Source organism: Streptopelia decaocto (genome assembly GCF_964273445.1).
Source record: "Streptopelia decaocto genome assembly, chromosome: 1".
Classification (NCBI taxonomy): domain Eukaryota; kingdom Metazoa; phylum Chordata; class Aves; order Columbiformes; family Columbidae; genus Streptopelia; species Streptopelia decaocto.
Genome location: NC_138663.1, coordinates 32,104,680 through 32,127,762, shown reverse-complemented (window position 1 = coordinate 32,127,762; position 23,083 = coordinate 32,104,680). Strand labels below are relative to the sequence as shown.

The 23,083-nt window shown below is 39.2% G+C and overlaps 1 protein-coding gene across 5 annotated transcripts in view; it reads right to left on the bottom strand.

Annotated features, from left to right (window-relative positions):
* Window positions 1-3: 3 nt before the first annotated feature.
* PPHLN1 (periphilin 1) overlaps window positions 4-23,083 on the bottom strand; it is a 75,396-nt gene continuing 52,316 nt past the window's right edge. For 4 of the 5 annotated variants that reach the window (XM_082073121.1, XM_082073120.1, XM_082073122.1 and 1 more), the window contains one exon: window positions 5,991-6,584. In XM_082073121.1, coding sequence (XP_081929247.1) covers window positions 6,375-6,584 — 210 coding nt within the window. In that variant the 3' untranslated portion in view covers window positions 5,991-6,374. Of the gene's footprint in view, window positions 64-839; window positions 6,585-23,083 lie in introns of those variants that run through there. The other variant, XR_014186063.1, reaches the window with a different exon arrangement.

Below are 23,083 nucleotides of genomic sequence, written 5' to 3'. Positions count from 1 at the left end.
CTGTGGATGTGGATTTTTTTATTGCTGTTCCCCTCCTTTCCCAAAATAGTTTCTGAAGTTCAGCTACATAAAGGAAGAGACATGCTAGGTGGTTCTAGAAGGCAAGGTGACAAAAAACTACAAAGTAGTAGGTAATCTCAGAAGTTGCCTTAAACACATACATGGCACAGGAGTTATTTTAATAATAAACTTATTACAATGTTCTAGATAAAGGGTAGAAATTTGTTACTTGAATCAACACTGACTCACACCAGTTAAAATAGTACGTGCTAAAGCCATTGGCTTTCTGACCACCTCAAGATAATTAGTGAAATAAAAGGTGCTTCTTACCAGAAAAGCCTGGCAAATTGAACTAAGCTGCCCTTCTTGAGGATACAGAAGTTTTGGGATAAAGGCAGCTATAAGAAGGGGATGGAACGGACACATGCATATCGGCTTGCACCAAAGAAAATGAAGCTATTGCTAAGGCTAAATCAAACCAGCAGTTACTTGCTTGTGTTTTTCAGGGTAAAATAAGCAAAAGATCCTTTACTCCCAGAGGTGGTATGCACCATATAAGTCACTTTTCTAGTACAAACAAGTCTTGTGTACATGAAAGCTGATCAAAGTAATACCGTGCTGCATCGCATGCGCCAACGGGCGGCGGGTGGGACGCTTCCAGCTGGCGGGCTGCCTGGTGGCTGAGGCAGCCTTTGCTTTCCCAGCGGCCAAACGCCTGTTATGCTTCAGCACAGCACAGCCACCAGGCTGCCAGGACCTCCAGGATGGGAGGAGAGATGCTGAATCGTTGATGTGTTCCCCAGGACACTCAAACAATGGTTGGGACCTTCCGTTCTTACCTGTGTTTCCAAATACGGGGAACCAGGATCCTGAGAAATCCTCTGTCTGCTTGCTACTGCTGTGTCCTTCTTGGAGCAAGAAGTGTCTCCACCAGCAGTTCTTCAGGTTTTACACCATCTTCTGAGATGCAGCATATGTACTCTCCCAAAGTGCAATGTCTTACAGAGTATTAGATGACAAAAGTTCTGTGTTGACTGTTAGTGGCTTCTCAATACTTTTAAAAACACTATTCGACACAGATCTCTTAAATGGTGTCATTTACAAACTATCTGCAGAGTTAACTTTCATATAACTTCCCTCTAAACCTCAAAATAAACTAGTTGAAAGATGTATTTCTTTTCCCATGCACTTAAACAAAACCCAAGCATAACTCAGGGCTAGAGGTGCCATTGCTGGGGCACAGTGAACTCTGCTGCTGCAAGCACTCCGAGTAATTCTACATGAGTGATGTAAATAATAACACTTCCCCCCTCCCACCGCCAATTTTTATACCGATATTTTTCAGCTGGAAGCTTTGGCAGAGGATAGAGAGCTTTCCTTGTCCTCAGGTTTACTCAGGAAAAATTTAGAGGCACATTTGCTTGTGCAAGGGGGTAACAGACCTCCCTCCCATCCATAGTGCTGCTTTTCCTCCAGACCACACTCGGCCAAGGAAGGCACAGTTTGCACAACGTGGCGTTGCCTTCAGAAACTGTGCTCCAGTGGTGCTGAGCGGCTTCTTCAGAGCTAGTTGAGGTACCTCTGCTCTGAGGGACGCACATCACCCTTACTTGTGCTGGGTTGCAGGACCACAAGTCATTAAGAGCATTAGAAAATGTTTAGAAAGTTTCGTTTTGCTGAGGAATGGGCTGGGAAGAGACATTCTTGTGAGGGAAGAATAACGAATACTTGTAACCACACAATAAAAGAGGGACTAACTCCTATTTTCATCCACTTTAAAAATTAAAATCTAAGTTTAAAGATAAGTATACAATTTTGTTTACTTTTTTCAGCTTGACATAAAATATTCCTTCTTCATTATTTTTGACCACTTCTTATGGGAAGTGTTTCTAATTGGTTCTTCCACCTTAAATATAAAGAGAGTGGTATGCAATACAGTATCTGCTAACAGCACAAGACTCAGATACAGTTACCAAAGCTGTAAATCCTGTTTTGTGTTATTAGCAGTACTTTTGTATTCTAAGTGGAGCTTATACCCTGGTAGGCACCTGGTATCACACAGCTGCTCACTCACTCCCCCTCCACCCCCTGCTGGGATGGGGGGAGAATTGAAAGGGTAAAAGTTAGAAAACTAGTGGTTAAAATAAGGACAGTTTAATAGGTTAACAAATGAACAAAAAAAGCCAAGTGATACTAAAAACCCCAGTTGCTCACCAGCAGCCAATCAATACCCAGCCAGCCCCTGAGCAGCAGCAGCCCCAGCAAACTTTTGCCCGCCCCAGCCCAAATTTTATTGCTGAGCCTGACGTCACATGGTGTGGAATATCCCTTTGGTCAGTTGGCGTCAGCTGTCCCAGCTGTGTCCCCTCCCAACTTCTTGTGCACCCCAGACCACTCACTGGTGGGGTGGAGTGAGGAGCAGAAAAGGCCTTGACTCCGTAAGCGCTGCTCAGCAGTAATTAAAACATCCCTGTGTCATCAAATCCAAAATATAGCCCCATACCAGCTACTACAACCAAAATTAACTGTACAACCTTCATCATACTGAGAAATATTAGGGCTGTACATTATACTTATGCTCATTGAAAGAAGAAACCTTGCACAGAAAACATGGTCACAAGGAACTGGACCTTCTCCAACACGTGGCATTAGCTCCTTTCATATCCATCGCAGTTTTATCGCTGATTTTTACCCTAACTGCTCACGCTGCCACTCCAAGCTGCCAGCTCACCGAGTGAAACTACAGATCTGTTCAGAACTGCTCCAGCCTTGGCAGGTAACACTGAATTTCCATCCTCCTTTCCTTCTTTTTCCTCTTCCCTTGACATTCTTTTAAGAGTATCTGCATACTAAGGAGTGCTAGGAATAAGGGTTTTTTTTCAGGAGTTCTTAAGGGAACAAAGAAAATCAATTCCTCCAGCACAGCATCTGGTTACTCCCACCAATGCTCTTCCTACCCCCTTCCAGGAGCCCAATCAAGACTGTCCACGAGAGCAAGGACAACTTTTCACATTCACATAAAATAAATCCAAAGTATATGTTTGTTTCTGCAAGAAGGAAGACTAAAAGCCATATTTCTTGCTTAAATTAAGGGATTGGCATAATATTTTACTTACATCAACAGAAAGCATACATCAGAAAAGGTTAAATGTGAACACTCAACATAATGACCAGCATTAAATGTAAACCAGTTACTTATCACTCATGAATGTGAATTAAAACTTCAACAGAAATAGCAGTTATAAAAATTCAAATGACTCCTTAGCTCATCAGTAAAATTTAATCCATTTAAAAAAAAAAAGACTACATCAGGTTGGTGGACAGTCACCAGTGAGGTTCTCCAGGGCTCAATTTTAGGGCCACTGCTCTTTAATGTTTTTAAAAATGACATAGACACAGGACGTCAAATGTGCATGAAGTAAGTCTGCTGATGATACCGAACTAGAGGAGCTGTGGACTCCCTCAACGGCAGAGGGGCCTTGCAGAGATCTGGGAAGCCCGGAGAGCTGTGCAATCACCAAATGTATGAAATTTAACAAGAGCACATGCCAGATTCTCCACCTGGGCTGGGATAATCCCGTTTATATGTACAAATGCCCATGGAAAGATATCTGGGGGTTCTGGTTGATGGCAAGTCAAACATGAGCCAACAGTGTGCCCTGGCAGCCAGGAGGCCAACCGTGTCCTGGGTGCATCCAGCACAGCGTTGCCCCCGGGCAGGGAGGTGATTGTCCCGCTCTGCTCTGCACCTGGAGCACTGTGTGCAGTTCTGGGCACCTCAATATAAGAAGGACATCAAACTATCACATTGTGTCCAGAGGAGGGTGACCAAGATGGTAAAAGGTCTCGAGGCAAAGATTGACAAGGAATGGCTGAGGTCACTTGGCTTGGAGAAGAGAAGGCTGAGGGGTGACCTCATCACAGTCTGCAGCTTCCTCAAGGGGGGCAGCAGAGAGGGAGGTGCTGATCTCCTCCCTCTGGTGACCAGCAACAGGACACAAGGAAATGGAATGAGGCTGCGTCAGAGGAATGTCAGGTTGGACATTAGGAAAAGGTTCTTCAACAAAAGACTGGCTGGTCACTGGAACAGGCTCCCCAGGGCAGTGGTCACAGCACCAAGCCTGTCAGAGTTCAAGGAGCATCTGGATGATGCTCTCAGTCATATGGTTTAGTTTTAGGTAGTGCTGCAAGCAGCAGGGATTTGGATGCGATGATCCTTATGGGTCCTTTCCAACTTGGGATATTCTATGATGCTGTGACTATAAGCTCAGGTCTTACTTTACAGAAAAACACTTGAAAAATCAGATACTTATATCATATTAAATTTAATCAGGCTTCTAACAAAGGAAATTCCTAACAAACTGTACAGTAATAATGGACATTTTTAATAAAAAATATATTAAACATTATTTCAGTATTTCTTTTGGTAGCATTGCTAACCCAAAGCAGAAACTCTGATGTAACAAATGCTCTCGGTCCTGTAAGCAAGTGGTGAAGCGCTGTAGTTACGCTTGTGCCCTGTGGTTTCATGACTGATCTCGGTGAACCAGGCTGTTGCCAGAAGAGGTGGGTCAGGTCTAGCTACTGTGCCACAACACAGCAGGTTGCCTCTCTTCCTCTCTCTCCCTCCCCAAATTAGCATCCTCTAGGATCCATGAGCTGATTCCCACCCACTGCGCAGCCCACACAATCCAGCTGCCAACAAGGTAAGTTGCAGGTCATCTCCTTTGAGTAAGGTGAAGTCTTAGAAATCAACAAAAGCCAACTGCAAAACCACACCCTACTGACGTTAAAACTAATCAGGCATCTCAGGAATCCAATGTAATACATATTTAATGTACCATATCAAGATTTGCATGTGTAAGATGCTGTGATATATACAGTATCTTGTACACGCAAAATCACTGCTATTTTATTTACTTTTCTGCACACCAATCTGACAAAATCTGAGAAGCTACCTTGGTAAGGGGCTGAAGTCACTGACTTTCTCATTTAAAAATACTGTGGGGATTTTGGAAATGGTGAGCTTTAGTTATTAGTCCTTGTACAGAGTTTCACATTTCTAAATACAAATATATACAAAACAATTGAGCTTATACTTAACTCTTTGTGATTATGAGTCAAAATATCCCTTTCCTAAAACATTAATAAAAACATTAATAAAACCTGATTAAATGTAAAGCTGTACACAATCCAACAGTCCAGATACCACCAAGGAGTCCTAAATATTTTTCATCTCTGAAATGTAATCATGTAGCATTGGCAGCTTCTTGACTCTCCTCAATCTCTCTTCCCCAACTACAAGTCACTCTGTCTGGTCCAAAGTGGTTCCAGGCATTACCCAGAATCACCCAAGTTTGAAATGATTATGAATTTGGGGCCTTAGGGTTCAACTTCACATTACACCTAATCCAAAGCAATCTGCGGTTACTAAGGAGACAGTCCTGCTCGCTTTCCTTGCTCCACCTTGCCACCCCAAACTCCTGTTCCTTCTTGATGTCAGAAATAAAGATTACACACAGTCTCCTAATTGTTAAAACTGATGGATGAAAAGTGGTGAGAAGGCATAAGGAGGGAGAGGGAGAAAGTAGGCAAGACACCTTTCCCTTCTCAGTGGCTGCCTGCAGTTGCACTCTGTAAGGTATAGTAAAAAAAACGTAATAAAGGAAATGTTTACTTGCAAATATTAACAAAAAATTGAGTTAATCCTACATAATACTGCTTAATGACTTGTGATATGGAAAACATCAAAATTTAAAAGGCATTTGCAGAACTTGCAATTCGAGTAAAAACACAGCACTTCTTGTATCAAATAGTTAAGAGCCGTTCAGGCGGTCAGAGGCTAGAGGCAGCCTCCAGGGTAATTTTACAGAATGAATCTGAAGTCTAAAATTAATCTATAATAAATAATTTAAATCATAGCTGCAAACAATTTTGCAAGTCTTCCCTTCCTATAGCATATATGAAAACAAGACATATTTCTGCATAAGTTGAGGAATGAAGAGCTGCTGCTTATTATTTTAATAAAAAACACAGTGTTTGAAGTTACACTTATAAGCATCAAAACGTAAGTGTACATACATCAGACTGAACATTTTTTCCTAGGTAACTGTGTAAAGGTTTCAAAAATAGTTAGTCACTTTACAGCATTTTTTAAAAGAACGTCCTTTTGAAGGAATTTATGTCAAGAAGTACAGGTATGAAGAATACAACTGCAGAGACCACCGTGAACAAGATGTAGCCATTTGAGCTGCTACAAAGGAGCGCAGGCCTTGGGTTCAAATCTCCAACAAGATCTCCTCTTTCCCCACAAAAAGCAGATTTATGTGTTATGGCATACTCAATGCAGAGGAGTTAAAAGCACTTTTTTGTCCTTAGTATGGGCCCTCTTTGAAGGATTCTGATAGATCTTGATTGGCAGCATCGTACTGAGCAATGAAATGTTTGAGTTCTTCAATGCATCGCTCACCTATTTCATGTAAATTCTGCCTCAGGGCAAACTGGATGGACTTCTCTAACGACGGATCTTTGTCAATTAGCATCTTCACTACCATGCCAAAGGTTTCACAGTCTTGTCTGTAGACCTAGAAACAACACATTTTAGAGAACAATTAAATGCACAACTCTTTACATTAACCCACCAACAGCCCTCCTTGAGTCAGGCGCTACTGCAGATCCAAACCAAACAAGGAATATTGGATTTAACGTGAGGTTCAACCATAAGATGCATTTGCCTCTTCCTCTCCTCTGACCTGTGCTAATACAAATGTAACTAGTTCAGAACTATCCAGATACAAGAAATAATTATTGTTGGAAGAAATGCCTTAAAAAGAGTTACTAGGTTTCTCTTGCAGCTTTATTTAATAAATAATGGCAAAGTAAAGTGCAAATGCTAAACCAGATTTTCACTGCAAATATATGTAAAATTAATTTAACTGCGGCATGTCTAAAAATCTCAGTCTTCATACAAAGCAACGCCAACTTTGTTTGTAATATTTCCTAATACTTTAAATACAAGTTGTGTTTAAATAATTTCACCAAATTAGGTTTGTTTGTTGGATATCTGTTTCTTGTAAGTCCTTGACAAATATGACTTTAATTAGTTTGCCTGCATTGATGATTCAGCCACTGAGGATACAAGAAATCCTGGCAGCAGTTTATATGAACCCGTCTGATCTTGTACTGCAGGGAATGAAGACCTCGCAAGTCAGTTACGTACCACAGCTGGGGAGAAATAACTTCTGTTATCAGTGCAACTGTTTTTCAAACAAACAGCTGAGTACATTCTTAGGTGGTTTTCAAAGTGAGTCAGTGGCCTTTCAAATTTTTTTTTTTCAGATTCCAGCTAAAGTTATTAATCTAAACACCCATCAGAAAAGGAACTTGTCAAAATCTTCCAACTGCCAGATGCAGTTTGTTTTCACACCTCTTTGGCCAATTTCCGTTCAGAAAATACACTGTCTTTTTGAAGAAAGATAAGTCAGTTTTATATCTCCGTACATTTTTAGAAGAGAAAAAAAAAAAGCTGAGATGTTGATATTGCTCAAAGTATCATTATCATTTAGTACTGTGTGCTTGTATTAGAAGTTGTTTCTTACAGACATGTGTGACCCTTTCTTCTCACATTTATTTATACTGCGGACACAAGAGACACAACTGTATATAAGCAATTCCCCATTAGTAAAAAAAGAAGAAAAAAACCAAACACCCCCCCATACCAACCACCCCCAAACTGTTTTATTTGTAAGGACCAGTCCGAAGGCAGCTCAAGCATATTCATGTCAGAAGAGCACGAAAAAACAAAGAAAGAAAGAACATTCTGCACACAAACTATTCTCAGAAGCAATGACTTAACATGATACCTTCAATAAAAACAGTTCTCAAATGTCTGATAGCATATTCTATAATAATAGTTTAAAATGAGATTCACTTTTCAAACACTGGCTGGCAAATAAAAGAAAACCTTTTGGAAGAAATTCATTTTCAATAGAGACTAAATACTCAAAAGAGTGCAGCACAAAACAAACTCAAGCTAAACATCTTAAGTGTGAAAACAGTGAGCACACGGCATTTTTTCTGAGAGGGGGTTTGTTTCCTGCTTTGTATGTTTAGTTCTTTGGTAGTAAAATACAAGCAGGACTACAGACTCTCAGAGTTCGTGTTCCACAGCAAGTGAAACTCGGTACTTGCTAAGAGAACTTCAAACAGGGCAAATACGCGTTTCTTTTTTTTCCTAACTCTTTTGAAGGAAAAAGCTCAGGAAGAATTGCTGTACCTGATTAGCCATATGACAGACAGATGGCATTTCACTTTGGATAACTCATGCTTTTCACGTACTTGCAGCATGCCTGTAGCACCTTCACAGAATTATTTCTGAAAGGGGTTTTTTTGCCCCCAAAGCCATTACGTTTTGGGGGAAATAGTTCATTCTTTTTTTCCTCTCCTTATTGCGTGTCTATTTGTTCTATTTTATCATCTTTGAAGTGGTCAGACCAAGGACGTGTGGATGATCTTCCCCAGGTATATGAAGCTGGTAGCTGTCAGTGTGCAGAAGATGCCGTGCAACACCGGCACAAGAGAAACCCCAACATGACCAGAGAACACAACCCATTGCCCCGTCTTCTGCACGGGGAGGCACTCACAGCTACGACTGAAGGAAATGCTCCACTTCTAATCTGTCTTCTAATTAATGGCAAGTAGTGCTGTTATTTCCCTCACACACCACAAGAGCTAACACAGACAAAATTCTCTGACCCTTAGCATATAAATATTAGTTCAATTTAAGCACGTTTTATTCTAAATTTCACAAATGAAGACTTGGAGGAGAATCAAAAGAGTCATTGTTGCCATTGCGTCTGGAGTCAGAAGTCACTGCTGCCACAACAATGTGGAAACGAAACACCTTCATACACAAGACAAATGTTTTCAATACTTTCTGACAAGACTTAAAAAAAAATAGAATTGACTTTAAATAGGGGAAGAGGGTGAAGGTGGAGCAGGAAGGCAGTTCTTACAACAGAAAACAAAGAAAACAGCTCAGCTCCTCTAACAACAATTGAGCAATTTTCCCTCACCAAGCTTTGAACCCCAGCTGCTAATTGTGATCCTCCTGGTGCAATCTGCCTCCTTCTCAATTGTGCTGATAAACCTATTTGTGTAGCTGCGATGTAAATTGCATCACTGAGATGATCCCTTTTAAAATTACTTCCTCCCCAATTAATGTGATTCACTCACTCAATTCTAAAACCAGATGCACCAGCACAAGTGAAAGAACCGTGAGCACCAGTCGTGAAGTGGAAGTAACTTCATAAACCAGCTCTTATCTGAAAGCCAGTACACAACTACCAACCCTCAGAGAGAAGTTACTATGCTTTGCTGATGGGAGTTGAGACTATCAATTACAAGAATATCAATTACAGAAGACTATGAATTACAGCTTAATAAACTATTTGAAAAAATTGTTAAAGGACACAAAGCTCTTAGAAAAAAAACAAGGATGGTGGTGTGGGATATTAAAATCTGTCTTCTCCGCAGAAGGGAAGGAAGCTATTTCTGGAAAATAGAGAATGGGATGCTTAAGGAAGAAAGAAAACTGCAAAAAAGACCCTAGACAAGCAACAAAAGCTCACTGGTAAAAAGAATACTGGAAGAACTTGTGACCCAGCAAGGTTTGAAAATTCCCCTGTCTTTAAAATTCCAGCTGATATTGATTTTGAGCTCAGACCATGGAAAGCTCATCTGTAAACATCTGGAACTAAAAACTGAAAATGATTCCATGTGTGGGGAAAGAAGAAATAACGTCTTTATATTGAAAACAAGAAAGGGAACGATACCAACGACATTATTATTCTGATACATACCTCAGGTAATCCAGAAAACAGCTAAAGCCATAGGGTGATCATTTACCAAGGCCATAGCATACTTTTATTCTCTGACCTAAGCTACAGCACCAGCATAATGGAAAGAACGTGTAACACTTTAGTAAGCAGATGAAGGAGAAGGAGAAACAGCTGTTCTTTTCCCAAATATATAAACATATTTATTTTATATATACACACACTATTTATAGACACATATATAGTCCTGATTTTCCTACAAATGAGAAGTATATAAGCTGAATTCAAGTTCTCTTTGAAGAGTTTTCCAAAGTCAGCACATCTGGCATCTGTGAGATCAGAGGATCACAAATATGCCTATTTTTATATTATTCTCAAGACATTTTAGCTCTTTTTATTCTTACATGATAATAGCATAGAAGCTCTGGCTGAGATCAACTCTTCGCTGCGTTAGTCTCTGTATAAGCACTTAGGCTTTGACTAGATGCAAATCTCAAGGTGTGATGTACCTGTAACATGTCAGTGAACACTCCCCATATATTTGAGAAAACTATACCAATATTTGCACTGATAACTGTTTAAACATAGCTAACAGACATTTACTTCCAGATCTAGCCAGAGCAACATACATGTCAGTCCCCCAGTTTTGAGGTGATCAAGCTCTAGAACTCACCAGACAGAACAAAACTTCAAGAACTCCATTATTTGTGTCCCTTCAAAGTTGTCACAGCTGACCTCATAGCACCATCAACAGTGACTTAAAATACAAAGAGATGAGGCATATCACATATTCTCTTCTTCCAGCTCAGCTCTGGGACATTAACCTGTGATGCGGAAGAGAGAGAGGCAAAAGCAAGCACGTGGGGACTGCTCACGTCTTATGCTGCTATATTGCTCCTGTAAAGATTATCTAAAAATGGCCTTGGCTTAAACCAAAGAAAACATACTGAATGGCTCAGATGATGGGTGGAAAACACCATCACCAAGTCTTTGTTGTACGTGTGAACTCTGGGTGTGGATGAAATGATACCTAGCTAGGGAATACCTTGATGACATGTCCACTACCCACTGAGAAGTCTGCATCATTTCCTTTCTCCACCTACCATAGTTTCATGTTCTTCTCCAAAACTGTTCCAGAGCTGCCTCTGAATTTTGCGCAGCAGAGCTGTTGGACAACATAAATTATAGTTTTTGTTGTCATTACGGTTTAAGGTGTCCTCCCCTGCAAGGGACTGTAGTCTGCACAAGAGTCAGAAACTTTGTTGTCCTGGTCTCAAAGTCTTGCATAGCTGGCAAAAAAGCAGCTTCATTTCCAAAGGAAGAGTAGACACAATATTTAAAGGGCATGAGGCCGGGAAAAACAGAGAAGTTAACATTGCAACCCTTTTTTCAACCCCTGGTGGTTTCCCCAGCTTAGCTCTACGTCTGTACAAAGAAAGGGTTCTCAACTTCTCGAGGTGACTAAAACAGCTAAAACTGCAGCTTCTGCTCTAGGCAGCCTTTGAAGAAGCGGGAAACGAGAGAAGCTCCCTGAAAGCTGGAAAGACCCTGGTCCCACCAGCAAGTTAGCCTCTGTATCTCCCACATCCACAGCCAGAAGGAAGTACAAGAGAGTAGCAAATGGGAGATGCAAATTTCTCCTCTCCATCTCAGAAAGCACTCAACTGAATCTTCACTTCTCATTTCTGGGAGAATTGTTCTAATCAATGTGCTTTATTTTATATAAAGGCAGACAACATTAACGATCTTCTCCGGCTATGATTTTGAATTAAGATGACTTTTCTTAATGCTATTGGCTTTATGCACATGTAGAAGACTTTCAAATAGGAATCATCAAGACACTTGGGATGCACGGCTCAAGCAGCTTTATACAAGAGATGGGCAAATTCATTTCACTGCAGAAGGTGGTACTTCTACTGACAAACACAAGCAGGACCACCAGGCATGAGGAGGACCATGGATGTGATGATTCGTCAAGTTAAATTGATGTCCATGATTTAATCCATAATTTCCAATCCCTTGCTCTTATCATCACGATCTTTCCTGCATTTTTGAGAGTCGTATCATTCTATGCATTTACAGATTCACCTAACACTCTCTCACCTCCACCAGCATCCCTTCTTCACAGCAGCATGACTCAGCTCTAGGCTCCCTGAGCAGCTCTGCACCATATACACACAGCCACCATGGCTGCCTGGGAGCCACTGCTCACCTTCAGAGATGTCTGTTCCCAGCTCCTCATCCACAAGGCCAAAGAACCTCAAGGCGCAGTTCACACAAGGGGAAGGAGTTCGGGTTGTGGCTCAGAAACCACGTTAAACAGCCTGCAACCCTTAGATGCTAACTCAGCCTTGAGAAGATCCAACATGCCCAGCAATCACAATCTTGTATCTGTGATTCATGCAAGTATTCATTTAATACATTATCTTTCGGAAAACAGAAACCTTTTAGCTACTAAGGGCACATTTCCCACAAGTATCAAATACCCCATGAAAGCGGGAAAGCAGCAGCATGCTCACTGGTAGTTGTTTGATTTCTGATAAAGGCAGAGCTTGAACTTGCAGAGCACAAGCACAGTACAAGTTTGCAAGCCAGACCATATCCCCTCCAGACACCCCATTAATGAAAGAGCAAACTGCCTGAAATCTCTCTTGCTTCAGTGATGCTCCAGGGCTCCTCTGCCCCAGCCAGAGGCACCAGCTGAGCCACGCAGCCAGCTCGGTACAGCCCTCCGGAGGGATAAGACAGCTTCTTATTTCCCCTCCTCAGCAGACCCAAAATAAGTCTGACAAAGCACTCTTCTTCTGCTACTGCAGCCATGTCTACGTCAGGTTCTCTGGCACGGGTAGGCAGACTACAAGGTATAATTTTTCTCACACTCCTAAGAGCTATGCTAAAAGATTTCGTAATGTAGTCCTAGCTCTAAGCTGATTGCATGTGCAGTAAGATTTCGCATTATAAACTTTAGTAAACTGAGAAACTCCTCTACACTGAATGAATTCAGCCCTGCTGGTATCAAAGGATTTTCCTTGTCAAAGACATTTTTTTAAAAGGCACTATTACCTCTTCCCAAGTCACTTATTTTAACTTATTTACATACTATCTTGGATTTTTCTCAACCACGCAAATTAGACTTTATTAACCTACCCGAAATTTACTCTCCTCGAGTACAATAAGCTCTACTGAAAGAGTACAGAGAAATTTTCATTACTGCAGTGGCAATGTAATTGTACTGTTATGTTTATGAGTACAATATAAAAATTTATAGCTCCACAGTGCAAAGAATGCTCAGAACTGTCATTAAACCACTTGCAGACAATTCCCATGACCAAGACATTTAAAATTGGTTTTCAACCAAGTTGAACTATTTTTCATGGTTACAAAAAGATAAATTAGCATCCAAAAAATTTAATACTTGGTTACAACAGTGGAATACAATTTTTAATTACAAAATATCAACAAGTCTACTCTATTCCTTTCCTAAAAATGCACTAACAATTTTGCCTTGAATCTATGTAATAACTTCTGCACCCATTAATCAATGTGTTTATAGACCAATTAGATATTCATTGAAATGCAAACTAGGGGAAACAAGTTATTTAATCGACTATGTAATAATGAACAATTCCATGTTAATTTGCTACTTACTGAAGATACACAAAATATCAAAGCTACATGCACTTAAATGCAATTCTGCCTCCCTTTCTGTTGAAAGTTTTGAGTGCCTGGTTTAATAGATTTAATCAGTTTTCATAATGTAAGGTGATCATTTTTGACACCAAAGTACCTGACTGAAAGGTCTGTTGGACGTCCCTCATGTGGAATAGATGCTAATACAGCCTTTATTTTAAAAGAAGTGTGGATCCTGCTTTAAATTCCACTTTCCCCTCAAGGACAGGGGCTGGTAACATCTTGAAAGAGGAAGATGCAGTCTCAAACAATATCACTGCGCAGCCTTTCGCTTCATTTTAGAGTAGAATTCTAGTATGAAAGGAGATGAAAAGCGCTCTGTAAAATTGTGGGGCGGGTGTCTATGTGCATAGTAACAAACTCTTTGCTGAGTTTACATGTACATTTCAAGGCTGAAAGGAACTGAAGAGCTGGCTTGGGGCTCAAGACACAACTCTGGTCTTCCCGTGCTGCGTAACACACTGGGAAGCAAACACCCAGGCCAAATTACTCACATGAAACCATTATCTCCAGTTTTAGCTCAAGACATCATCTGGACACTCCTTTGCTTCATATCATGGTGCTGGTGACAGCTTTGCAATGACAGTGAAGTCATGGGGCTGGACAGCCTGTGGCTGATGCGGGTGTGCAATGACCACAGCCTCACCTTTCTCTGACTCCTGCTGCACAGGGCTCTGCCCCTCTGCAATAATTACCACTAACCATCACCTCTGCAAAGGAGTGCCGGCACTCCTCAGTGCCCTTCTCCATCCAGACAAAAAACTGCAGTCTTGTGCTTTTCTTCAATGCTAATAAGGCAATCTAAAAATGGAACACATGGCTTCTGTGTCACACTGTTGAACAAAAATAATAAAAATAAAATACAATTAAAAAGACAAGTCCTCAACAATAGTAGTAAGCGTTTAAAGCTCCAGTTATATGAGGAGAAATCTACAGGGGGAGGCTATATAGTTCTACATAACCATAGCAAAAGCCAACCAAATCGGTACCATTTACAAACCTGTTCATATGAACTATTAAACTGTGTCAGCTCTCTTTAAAGCCAAAGGGAACAGGGAAAGCCTCACATACAAAGTATTCAGCACAGTGCAACATAAACCTTAAACTGCTGTGACTTGTACTGCCTGGTAATTAAATTAATATATGGAAAGTTCAGCAACAGAGTCTTCATTTATAGAAACTTCCATTTTCTAAATAGTTTCCCATTGTTTTAAAATTACTACAAAGAAGTTTTGAATAAGAAGCGAGACATTTACTTAAAATAAATTACTAAGAAATCTATATATTTAATAATTTTTAATACTACAGTGGAGAACTAAATGAATGTTTAAATGAACAAGAATTGATACACAGCAAAAACGTAAATGACAATCCATTTCTTTTAAAGTTACACTTTGGCATGAGCAAGTGCATTATTACTTCTTCAAGAAACGTCTTGCTCGGTCAAGCAGAAGTAGCTCCCGTGGGGGAGAGCAAGGACTATTATGTTACATGGTTTTACTGGAGATAATTCTTTACTAAACCAATCAGACCACATAATAACAGCATTCTAACACCAACTACAGCCCCTCGGAGACCAGTTTGTGTGTGGCCCAGTTTTCATAGGCTTCTTTACAACAGATGTGTTGGATGAGGGTAGTGTTACTTCATACTCAAACTTGTGTGTTCCTTAGGTAAAACAGAAGAATTGGTCTAAGCTCTACCTCTTACATATTATTCTTATAGAATGTGTTTGCCTTCTGCAAGCAGATTACAAATCTGCATTCAAATAATCCACGGCAATTACAATTCATCAGTTTTTAAACCTCACTAGAAGTACTGGTAATCTCTTAAAGACATATCAATGACACCTTTTCAGTTCACGTGTAAGACAACCCAGTTACATTTAAGAATTTTCAGCTACTAACAGCTGTGCAGCTAAGTAAAAAAAAAATTGCCTGAAAGAGCAACAATTTCTCTATATAATAATTTCTCTTTGTTCTATAATGATCATCAAATCTAAAAACTAAATTTTCATAGGACCAAAACTGAAAACAAAATCCTAAAATCTCTCCTTTCTGATGGATGCTAAAAAAAAACCCATTACTTGAAATGCATCAGTTCAGGATTAAACAGGAAATAGTCAGCTTTATGCCAAAGGAAGGACCTCGCCCTGTAACTTTTTATTTATAAAATACTGAATTGATGGAAAGCTATTTCCTAAATCTACTCCATGGTAAACTTATTGCTCCATCCAAAACAGGAAGGCTGAAGTTTATCTACAAAAGACTCTGTCTATGTTAATTCTCTTGTTAAAAATGCTTTAATGGCTTTCAGTTATGTCCACTAACCATAAAGGAAAGTGATATTCATTTCAGCTTCATCGGAATGAGCTGTATATTAATGGCAAGAATTACACAACAAACCAATTTTCCTTGTCATAAAAACACATAAATATTTTTGTACAGAAAGTACACTACTTTAAAATCCACATATATGGAGTGAGTTGCAGTCAAGATCTGCAATAGTGCATGAACTTTTACCAAAAAGTGACTTACGGCAATCTAGTTTTCCCTCAACAAAAGTCTCCACACTTCCAATTTCAAAAAACATTATCAGATTCAACGGTCTGCACGAAGAGGGCTCATTTTTATTAATGGTAAAGACAGAATTTTGCCCTGAGGTATGGATATTTTCTTCAGTGGCATAGTGTAAAACAAGCAGTGAGAGAAGAAAACAAAAACATAAATCTTCCTTTTCCAATTAAGAGCAACTCCCAGCAGATCAGTTGCACGATTAACTGGCAGCAGTGTTATTATTGTAAACTCAAAGCCTGCGGATCGATGAGTTTAAAAACCAGCCCTTAAATGAGAAGGTTTTCTCACCATCACTGCCTAAAGAGCAAATTCTCTTTTCTTCTTTAATGCCTAAAAAACGCTAACGCAGGTTTAGATATGCAAGCCAAAGGCTAGGTGTTTCTAATCACATGTGTGGCTTAAAGTAAATACTACCCAAAATAAGTAAAGTACTGTATGCAATGGACAACTTTTCAGGAAAGAAAAGCAACAGCTGCAAGAAGAAAAACAATTACTTAGATTACCAACATTTTATTACTTAGTTTATGTTAAACCTTAAGGTTTCTGAAAGTTTAGAATTACTTCACACATTATATTAGCCTCACAAATCAGTTTTATTAGTGTCTCAATAATGGATCTAATTTTTTTTCATATCCAAGTCATGGTCCTGTCTCTACCCTCTAAATAGCCACTCTCTCCATTTACTTTAAGTACTCATTTCAAATATAAAATCAAATAAAAGAATAAGTAAATTAAGGCCATGTTTTTGAAGACTTCTGTAATCTTCCCCTATGTTGTGGATGGATATCTTTTTCCACATGCAGCTGTGATGGCTGAAAAGACTATTCACCCTTCCCAGCTGTCACCAACCCCACACCAGAAACCATCACCACACTTGTTTGCGTGAGCCACCAATACACAGGACCACTCCTGAAATTCATTTAAGGCAAAAAGGACACTGATTAGGTCACATGCTATAATAGCATATCAGTTGGGCTGCAGGGAGGAATCACCTATTCGAGGTGAGAAGGTGACAAGCAGCTGTAGATGAGAACACTTATCTGTAGCCTTTCTAGTGTGCCCAGTCTCTTTGAGCTCATCTGAGACCACCAGTGCAACTGTTACCCAACCCAGACAGACAAAGCAACAGGACCTGTGTTTAAATGATGGCACATCTCAGCATGTATCTTCAGTCAAATAGAAAATATATAAAGAAACAGAACACCAAGCATAATGGCTGGGGATGGAGCATGTCAGAAAAGCTGTAGGATGAAGCCTCCTTTCTCATTGCAAATATATTAATTTCTTCTGGATTTTTCAGCATTCAACACCCAAACAATCTCTCCTTCTGAGTCTGCTCCCACGATTCTAGCTATTTCCACTTCATTTTGGAAGCAGAAATCTGATCCAAAAATTGGTAAAAATAGAAACCTTGAGTCTCTCCAAAGAGAAAGCCACAAGAAGCAGTGATTGTCTTTTATGGTTAGTAAATCATATGTCTTAGGGCAGTGATTATCAACTGTGGTTCCAAGGGAACATATTAGGAGTTCTGCATTTACTCAGTGGATACACCACTGACCGTATCGCACAGTACTTGGAATCAGTTATTTGATATGTTTGGGTTACAGCTCATAAGAAATACTGAAGAATCACTGCAATTATCTCATTCAAAAAAGCTTGGGAATCACTGATTTTTAAGTTGTGAACTATTTTTCCATGCAAAAAACAAGTCTACTTTGTACTTAAAAAGATCTTTTGAGACTAAGAACACTGGCTTTCTATTTTCTCACTACAAGCCTTTACTAATGAGATAATTAAGCAATGCTGCAGCATTTCAGCACAAGAACTGTTACCTATCAAACTCGTTTAAAGGAATGTCTGCCCTGTTCAACCCAGTGTCACTGAACATTTTCCAGAAGTTGCCTGATGGGGTGAGCTGATAGAGGACAGATTTGGAACAAACTTGGCAAGATATGGTGAACACACTCATGACTTTTTGAAGTGTTCGCTTGTCTTCAGATTCTGGCATCCACTGAAAAGCTTTGATTCTTTTAGAGTCTAAGTTCAGTCAATCCTTATAAAAAGTATTACAACCAGTAGAAGAAAACTGGGATCATCAAATGCTATTTTATGTTGGATATTTTTTTATGACAGAGTTTCTGAGAGCTTTAGCTCTGTATTCCTCAGAAAGCTCAGAGCAGCTTTCTGTGATCCCCTGCATCTATATCTTGCGAAAACAGCCTGATGCAACAAATAGTTAAAGCCTAAAAATAACAGAGGTATTTCTAGTACTCAAGGGACAAAACTTGCACAAGGATGCTAGAGGTCTAGACTCAGTCCTGTGGGATTTACTTCATGAAATATCTTATTTACTCTAACTATAAAGGAGGAAGCCTAATTATGGTGCCAGTATTTGTTTACTAGTAAGGATAGCAAAGCATCATGTAACTTAACAAGTCAAGGAAAAAAAAAAATTACAGCTAGAACAAATTAGCAGCTGCTCAGCAACTCTGTCAGCTTCCTGCAGGTTAAAGATTAGTGGAGTATCACCAGCAGCATTACGTATCGCCATCACTTCAGAGATGCAGGAAGTTCTGCCTCGTGTAGAATTTCGCTCTGGCAAATCACACAGACAAGAAATGGTACGGGGGACCTGACCCTTCAACTAAACACTTCATAAAAGTTCAAATTATCACCAACAGCCTGATGATTTGAAGATACCCTCAAATAATTAGGAAATTGATTAATACCTGCAAACACACTTACTTTACCATATTTAAGTTTTCTTTAGAGATACATAGGCTATTGTTTGAATAGTCTAAAATAATTGACTTTAGGGCAGATATGAAAACAATTTCAAGTCAAACAGCTGAAACCTGGAAAAAGAGTAAGCTAATAAGGAGGTAATACAAAAGAAGATCTAAACTAGATATTGAAACTGGAAACCACAGTACTATACAGGAAAGTATTTATTGAATAAAATGTACTGTGACAATATAAATAAACTTTTTTATGCCGCATCTCTAAGCAGAATAATGGCTGTTGCTGATAAAGTCTACTGATACTGGATTGATACGGTGTGTTTTGGATAAGAACAGCATGGAAAGAGAGCAGTGAAGTCTCTTTTGATAAGCAGAACTAAACAGTTTACTGCCTAAGATAAAAATAGGTTGCTAAAGGTCAAACACTTTAATGCAATAGCCAAAAGAAACAGTACCATGCCATTTACCTTTTAACCTTACTTCATACAGGATTACCATGTGCTCTCAAAGATACAGAATAGACAGGGGTTGTTCGTACAAACATATCCTGGAAAATAAGGCATTCTTCCCTTCGTGCAGCCTTCCAGAACTCTTTTTTTTAAATTGTAACCAAACAGTTCAAGCTAATAAAGATCTGGCTGAACTACACTGTCTGCAAACAAACAGAATTAAATGAGGGAAAAAGAATTAATTATTTAGAACCGAGCAAGTAAAATTAAATTTAAAAAACCCACAATGAAAATGAATGACATTTTCTAATTTCATTTAGAAATTCCAGTGTATTTAGTTTTTTTTAAATCACATAAGGGTACAAACATTGCAAACTATCTATTTTCAAATCAGCAGGTAAAACATTTTGCTATTTGAAAGATTAATATCTACAAAGAATTGATTTACATGCTAAACAAAGGATTATTTCATTTATCTATTTAAGAGTACCACAGATTGTGCAGAATGATAACAGTAATTGTTTCATAAAAAAAAAGAAAAGTTGCCTTTTACAGGCTAAGTCAGTAGCTTACACTCTTAATGAAGAAAATACAACTAACATTTTCCACTTCTTAGCTGCAATGCACTGAAAACAGATCTTAGAACTATTGCTTAGATTTAATATAAGCCACTGCCTCACTTCACCTTATCTCAATATTAACCTCTCATTCACTTGTTCACCTCTTCTCTTTGTTCTCCTTAGTTCTCCATTGATCAGCAAACTACACTGTGGACAAAGCCAAATTGCTCTTCCTGCTCCAAAGACCCTGCAGCTGGCCAACTCATACAGAACAAAGGAACCACAACTACCTCTGACTACTTTCACTTCTGCCACCACAATTTTATCCGAGTCCTCCCCGTTCCCTTGGCAAGTCTTCACTCAAGCTCTCATATAACTTAGCACTCTGAAAAAACAGAAATTAATTTAAAAATATTTCACATCCGTTGAACTATCTGAGCATCTTTGTATTACCTTGTGACATTTCATGCATTTCTATCAAATACAAAACCATGAACAAAACGTATGTTTCATAACTAAATGGAAACATTATTTAAAGAACAGAAACAAAGTGCCCACTGTATACATTATGTACATATGCACACACGTTCCTTCAGAGCTTTAATATAATATATAATACAGCAGTTTTAAGGAATATAGTAAAAAGTTACTTGCTTACCAGTTACACATGCATGCTGAGCAATTCATATTGAAATTAATTGCAAGCTTACCAATGAAATCTTGCATCCTTATAGGCATAAAACCTTACCTGACACTAGACATTGAGTACCTGGACTTTGTTAACATGTTAAATGACCTTGCTTCTTTTAAAATCTTAGTTGATCCACAAACAACAGACAAAAACAAGCTCAGCACTTTATCCCTAACAGACCTCTGCATATCTTAATATGACTCTTCAGCAATACGCACATATATTTTTCAAGAATACTTAGTCTTACCATACAGAAACATGCAGTCAAACAGCAACAGACTGAAGAGAAACTGAAGCCCAAAATAGAGAAATAAGACACAAGCCATGGTACTATAAAGGCACTATTAGACTTTCAAAAACACCCAGTATCATTTTTAACAAAAGGTTTATAAGGGATCAAATCCTGCTTTTCCTAAAGTAGAAAGAACAATTCTTATTATAAGCATCATAATTCTAAAAAGTGAACAAATTGTTCCATAAGTAGAGTAAAGAAAGAGGATTGTGCTGCAAAGCAGAGGTTACATTCTTGCAAGTCCCAACATAGAGCACAGGTCTAAGACAAGGAGGAGCTACTTTACATTTTCACTGCACTGTCAGAAATACATACAAGAAAAAATTATGTTTCTCCCATCAATTAAAAAAGTGTATTTGGACCAATATAAATGGACACAGAAGGAATAATCTTTACAGTACATGAGATACTTCTCTTCGGAATCACTGCTCTGGCTGCTTAACCGCGACATGAGTAACACCTACACAAATCAAAAGGCTCCAGAGTCAACTCATTATAATGATACAGGCTTCTCTCGGTAGCAAAAAGCCAACCCTGCTTAAAATAGAAAGGCACACTCCTAAAACAGTTTCTTTGCTAACTTATCTGGGTCATGAAAGACTATATAACTACTTTAAACTCAACAGATTTTTAGCACTGCCGTTCTCCAAATGGCTGACAAATGATGTAGAAAATTCACACACCAAGAATGTATACTGTATTTAACTAATTTTTTAGAAGCCTCTCTTATCAAATCACATATAAATTCACCATTTTAGATTAATCACATCTGGATTAGGCATGTTAATGACTCAATACCACAACCACTTTACTGTATACTTACTAGTGTACAGATGATAATTGTCACATTTGGAATGCAGATGTAAACCTCAATCCAAAAAAAGGATTGCAAGAATAATGAGACCAGCAATTCTGTTGTATGTGTTATGAAACATTTCACTGTGTTATTAAAAGCACAAATCACTTATACATGGGCTCAAGAAACCAATAGCCTCAACGAAATCAAGAGTGAGTTAGAGAGCTTTCAAGAGTTCAGAGTTAAACGTTTAGGTATCCTGTTACTAGAAAATCAAAGGCAAAAAAAGCATTAACTGACCTCAGTGAAACAGGAAACAGAATCTGAGAGTTTATCTTTGCTGCTGATTTTAGCAAAAAAACAGTTGCAAGGAAACATCCTTCAATAGCAATGTTAGAAAAAGGAAAATTTTACAGTGAGCTGTAGTTTTATGCCTAACAGTAAAATTGAGAAAAACTGAAAAGAGTATTTAAAAATTAATTGAGGCATTTTTGAGTTATGGCTAGATATACGCTTGGGTAAGCAGATTAATAGTTTCATTAAAAATAATATTCACATTGGTTTTATTTTTAGTTGGTGAGAAATACAGTGAACGAAATGGACAACAGAACAATCTGCAGTAACTGAGGTGTTTATCAAATTCTTCTGTAACGATGTCAGGTAGTGGATGCAGGAACGCTGCATTTCCTGCCTCACCATCGCAGCTTCCCGCAGATGCCTCGAGGGCATCCAGAGGGGAAGACACGGAGATGGAAACACCTGACTGCTCCCCACTTGTTTCTGGCACCAAAAATAGCAACTTGAGTTTTCTTGCATGATGTAGCGTCTCCACCCTCCAGCCAGGGAGAAACTCCACTGCATTCGCCGATGGGCTTCCAGAGCTCCTATGGAATTCATTCCCATCTCCACCCATGTTCCTCTTGTTCCCCAACTCTTTCTCTTCCCCACCCTCTTGGCTGCAGTTCCTGATCTTGGCACAAATCTTTTTTCAACTGCAAGTCCAGTCCCACCCTCGTTCATTGCTTCCCACACTCCCAATTCCCAACCCTACCTCTCCTGTCACCACAAATCACAGTATCACAGTATGTTTGGGATTGGAAGGGACCTCAAAAGATCATCTAGTCCAATCCCCCTTCCGGAGCAGGAATGCCTAGGTGAGGTCGCACAGGAACATGTCCAGGCGGGTTTTGAATGTCTCCAGAGAAGGAGACTCCACAACCTCCCTGGGCAGCCTGTTCCAGTGCTCTGTCACCCTCACTGTGAAGAAGTTTTTTCTCAAATTTAAGTGGAACCTCTTGTGTTCCAGCTTGATCCCATTACCCCTTGTCCTATCATTGTTTGCCACTGAGAAGAGCCTGGCTCCATCCTCATGGCACTCACCCTTTATATATTTTATTTAATGTTTAATTAATGTTTATAAACATTAATAAGGTCACCCCTCAGTCTCCTCTT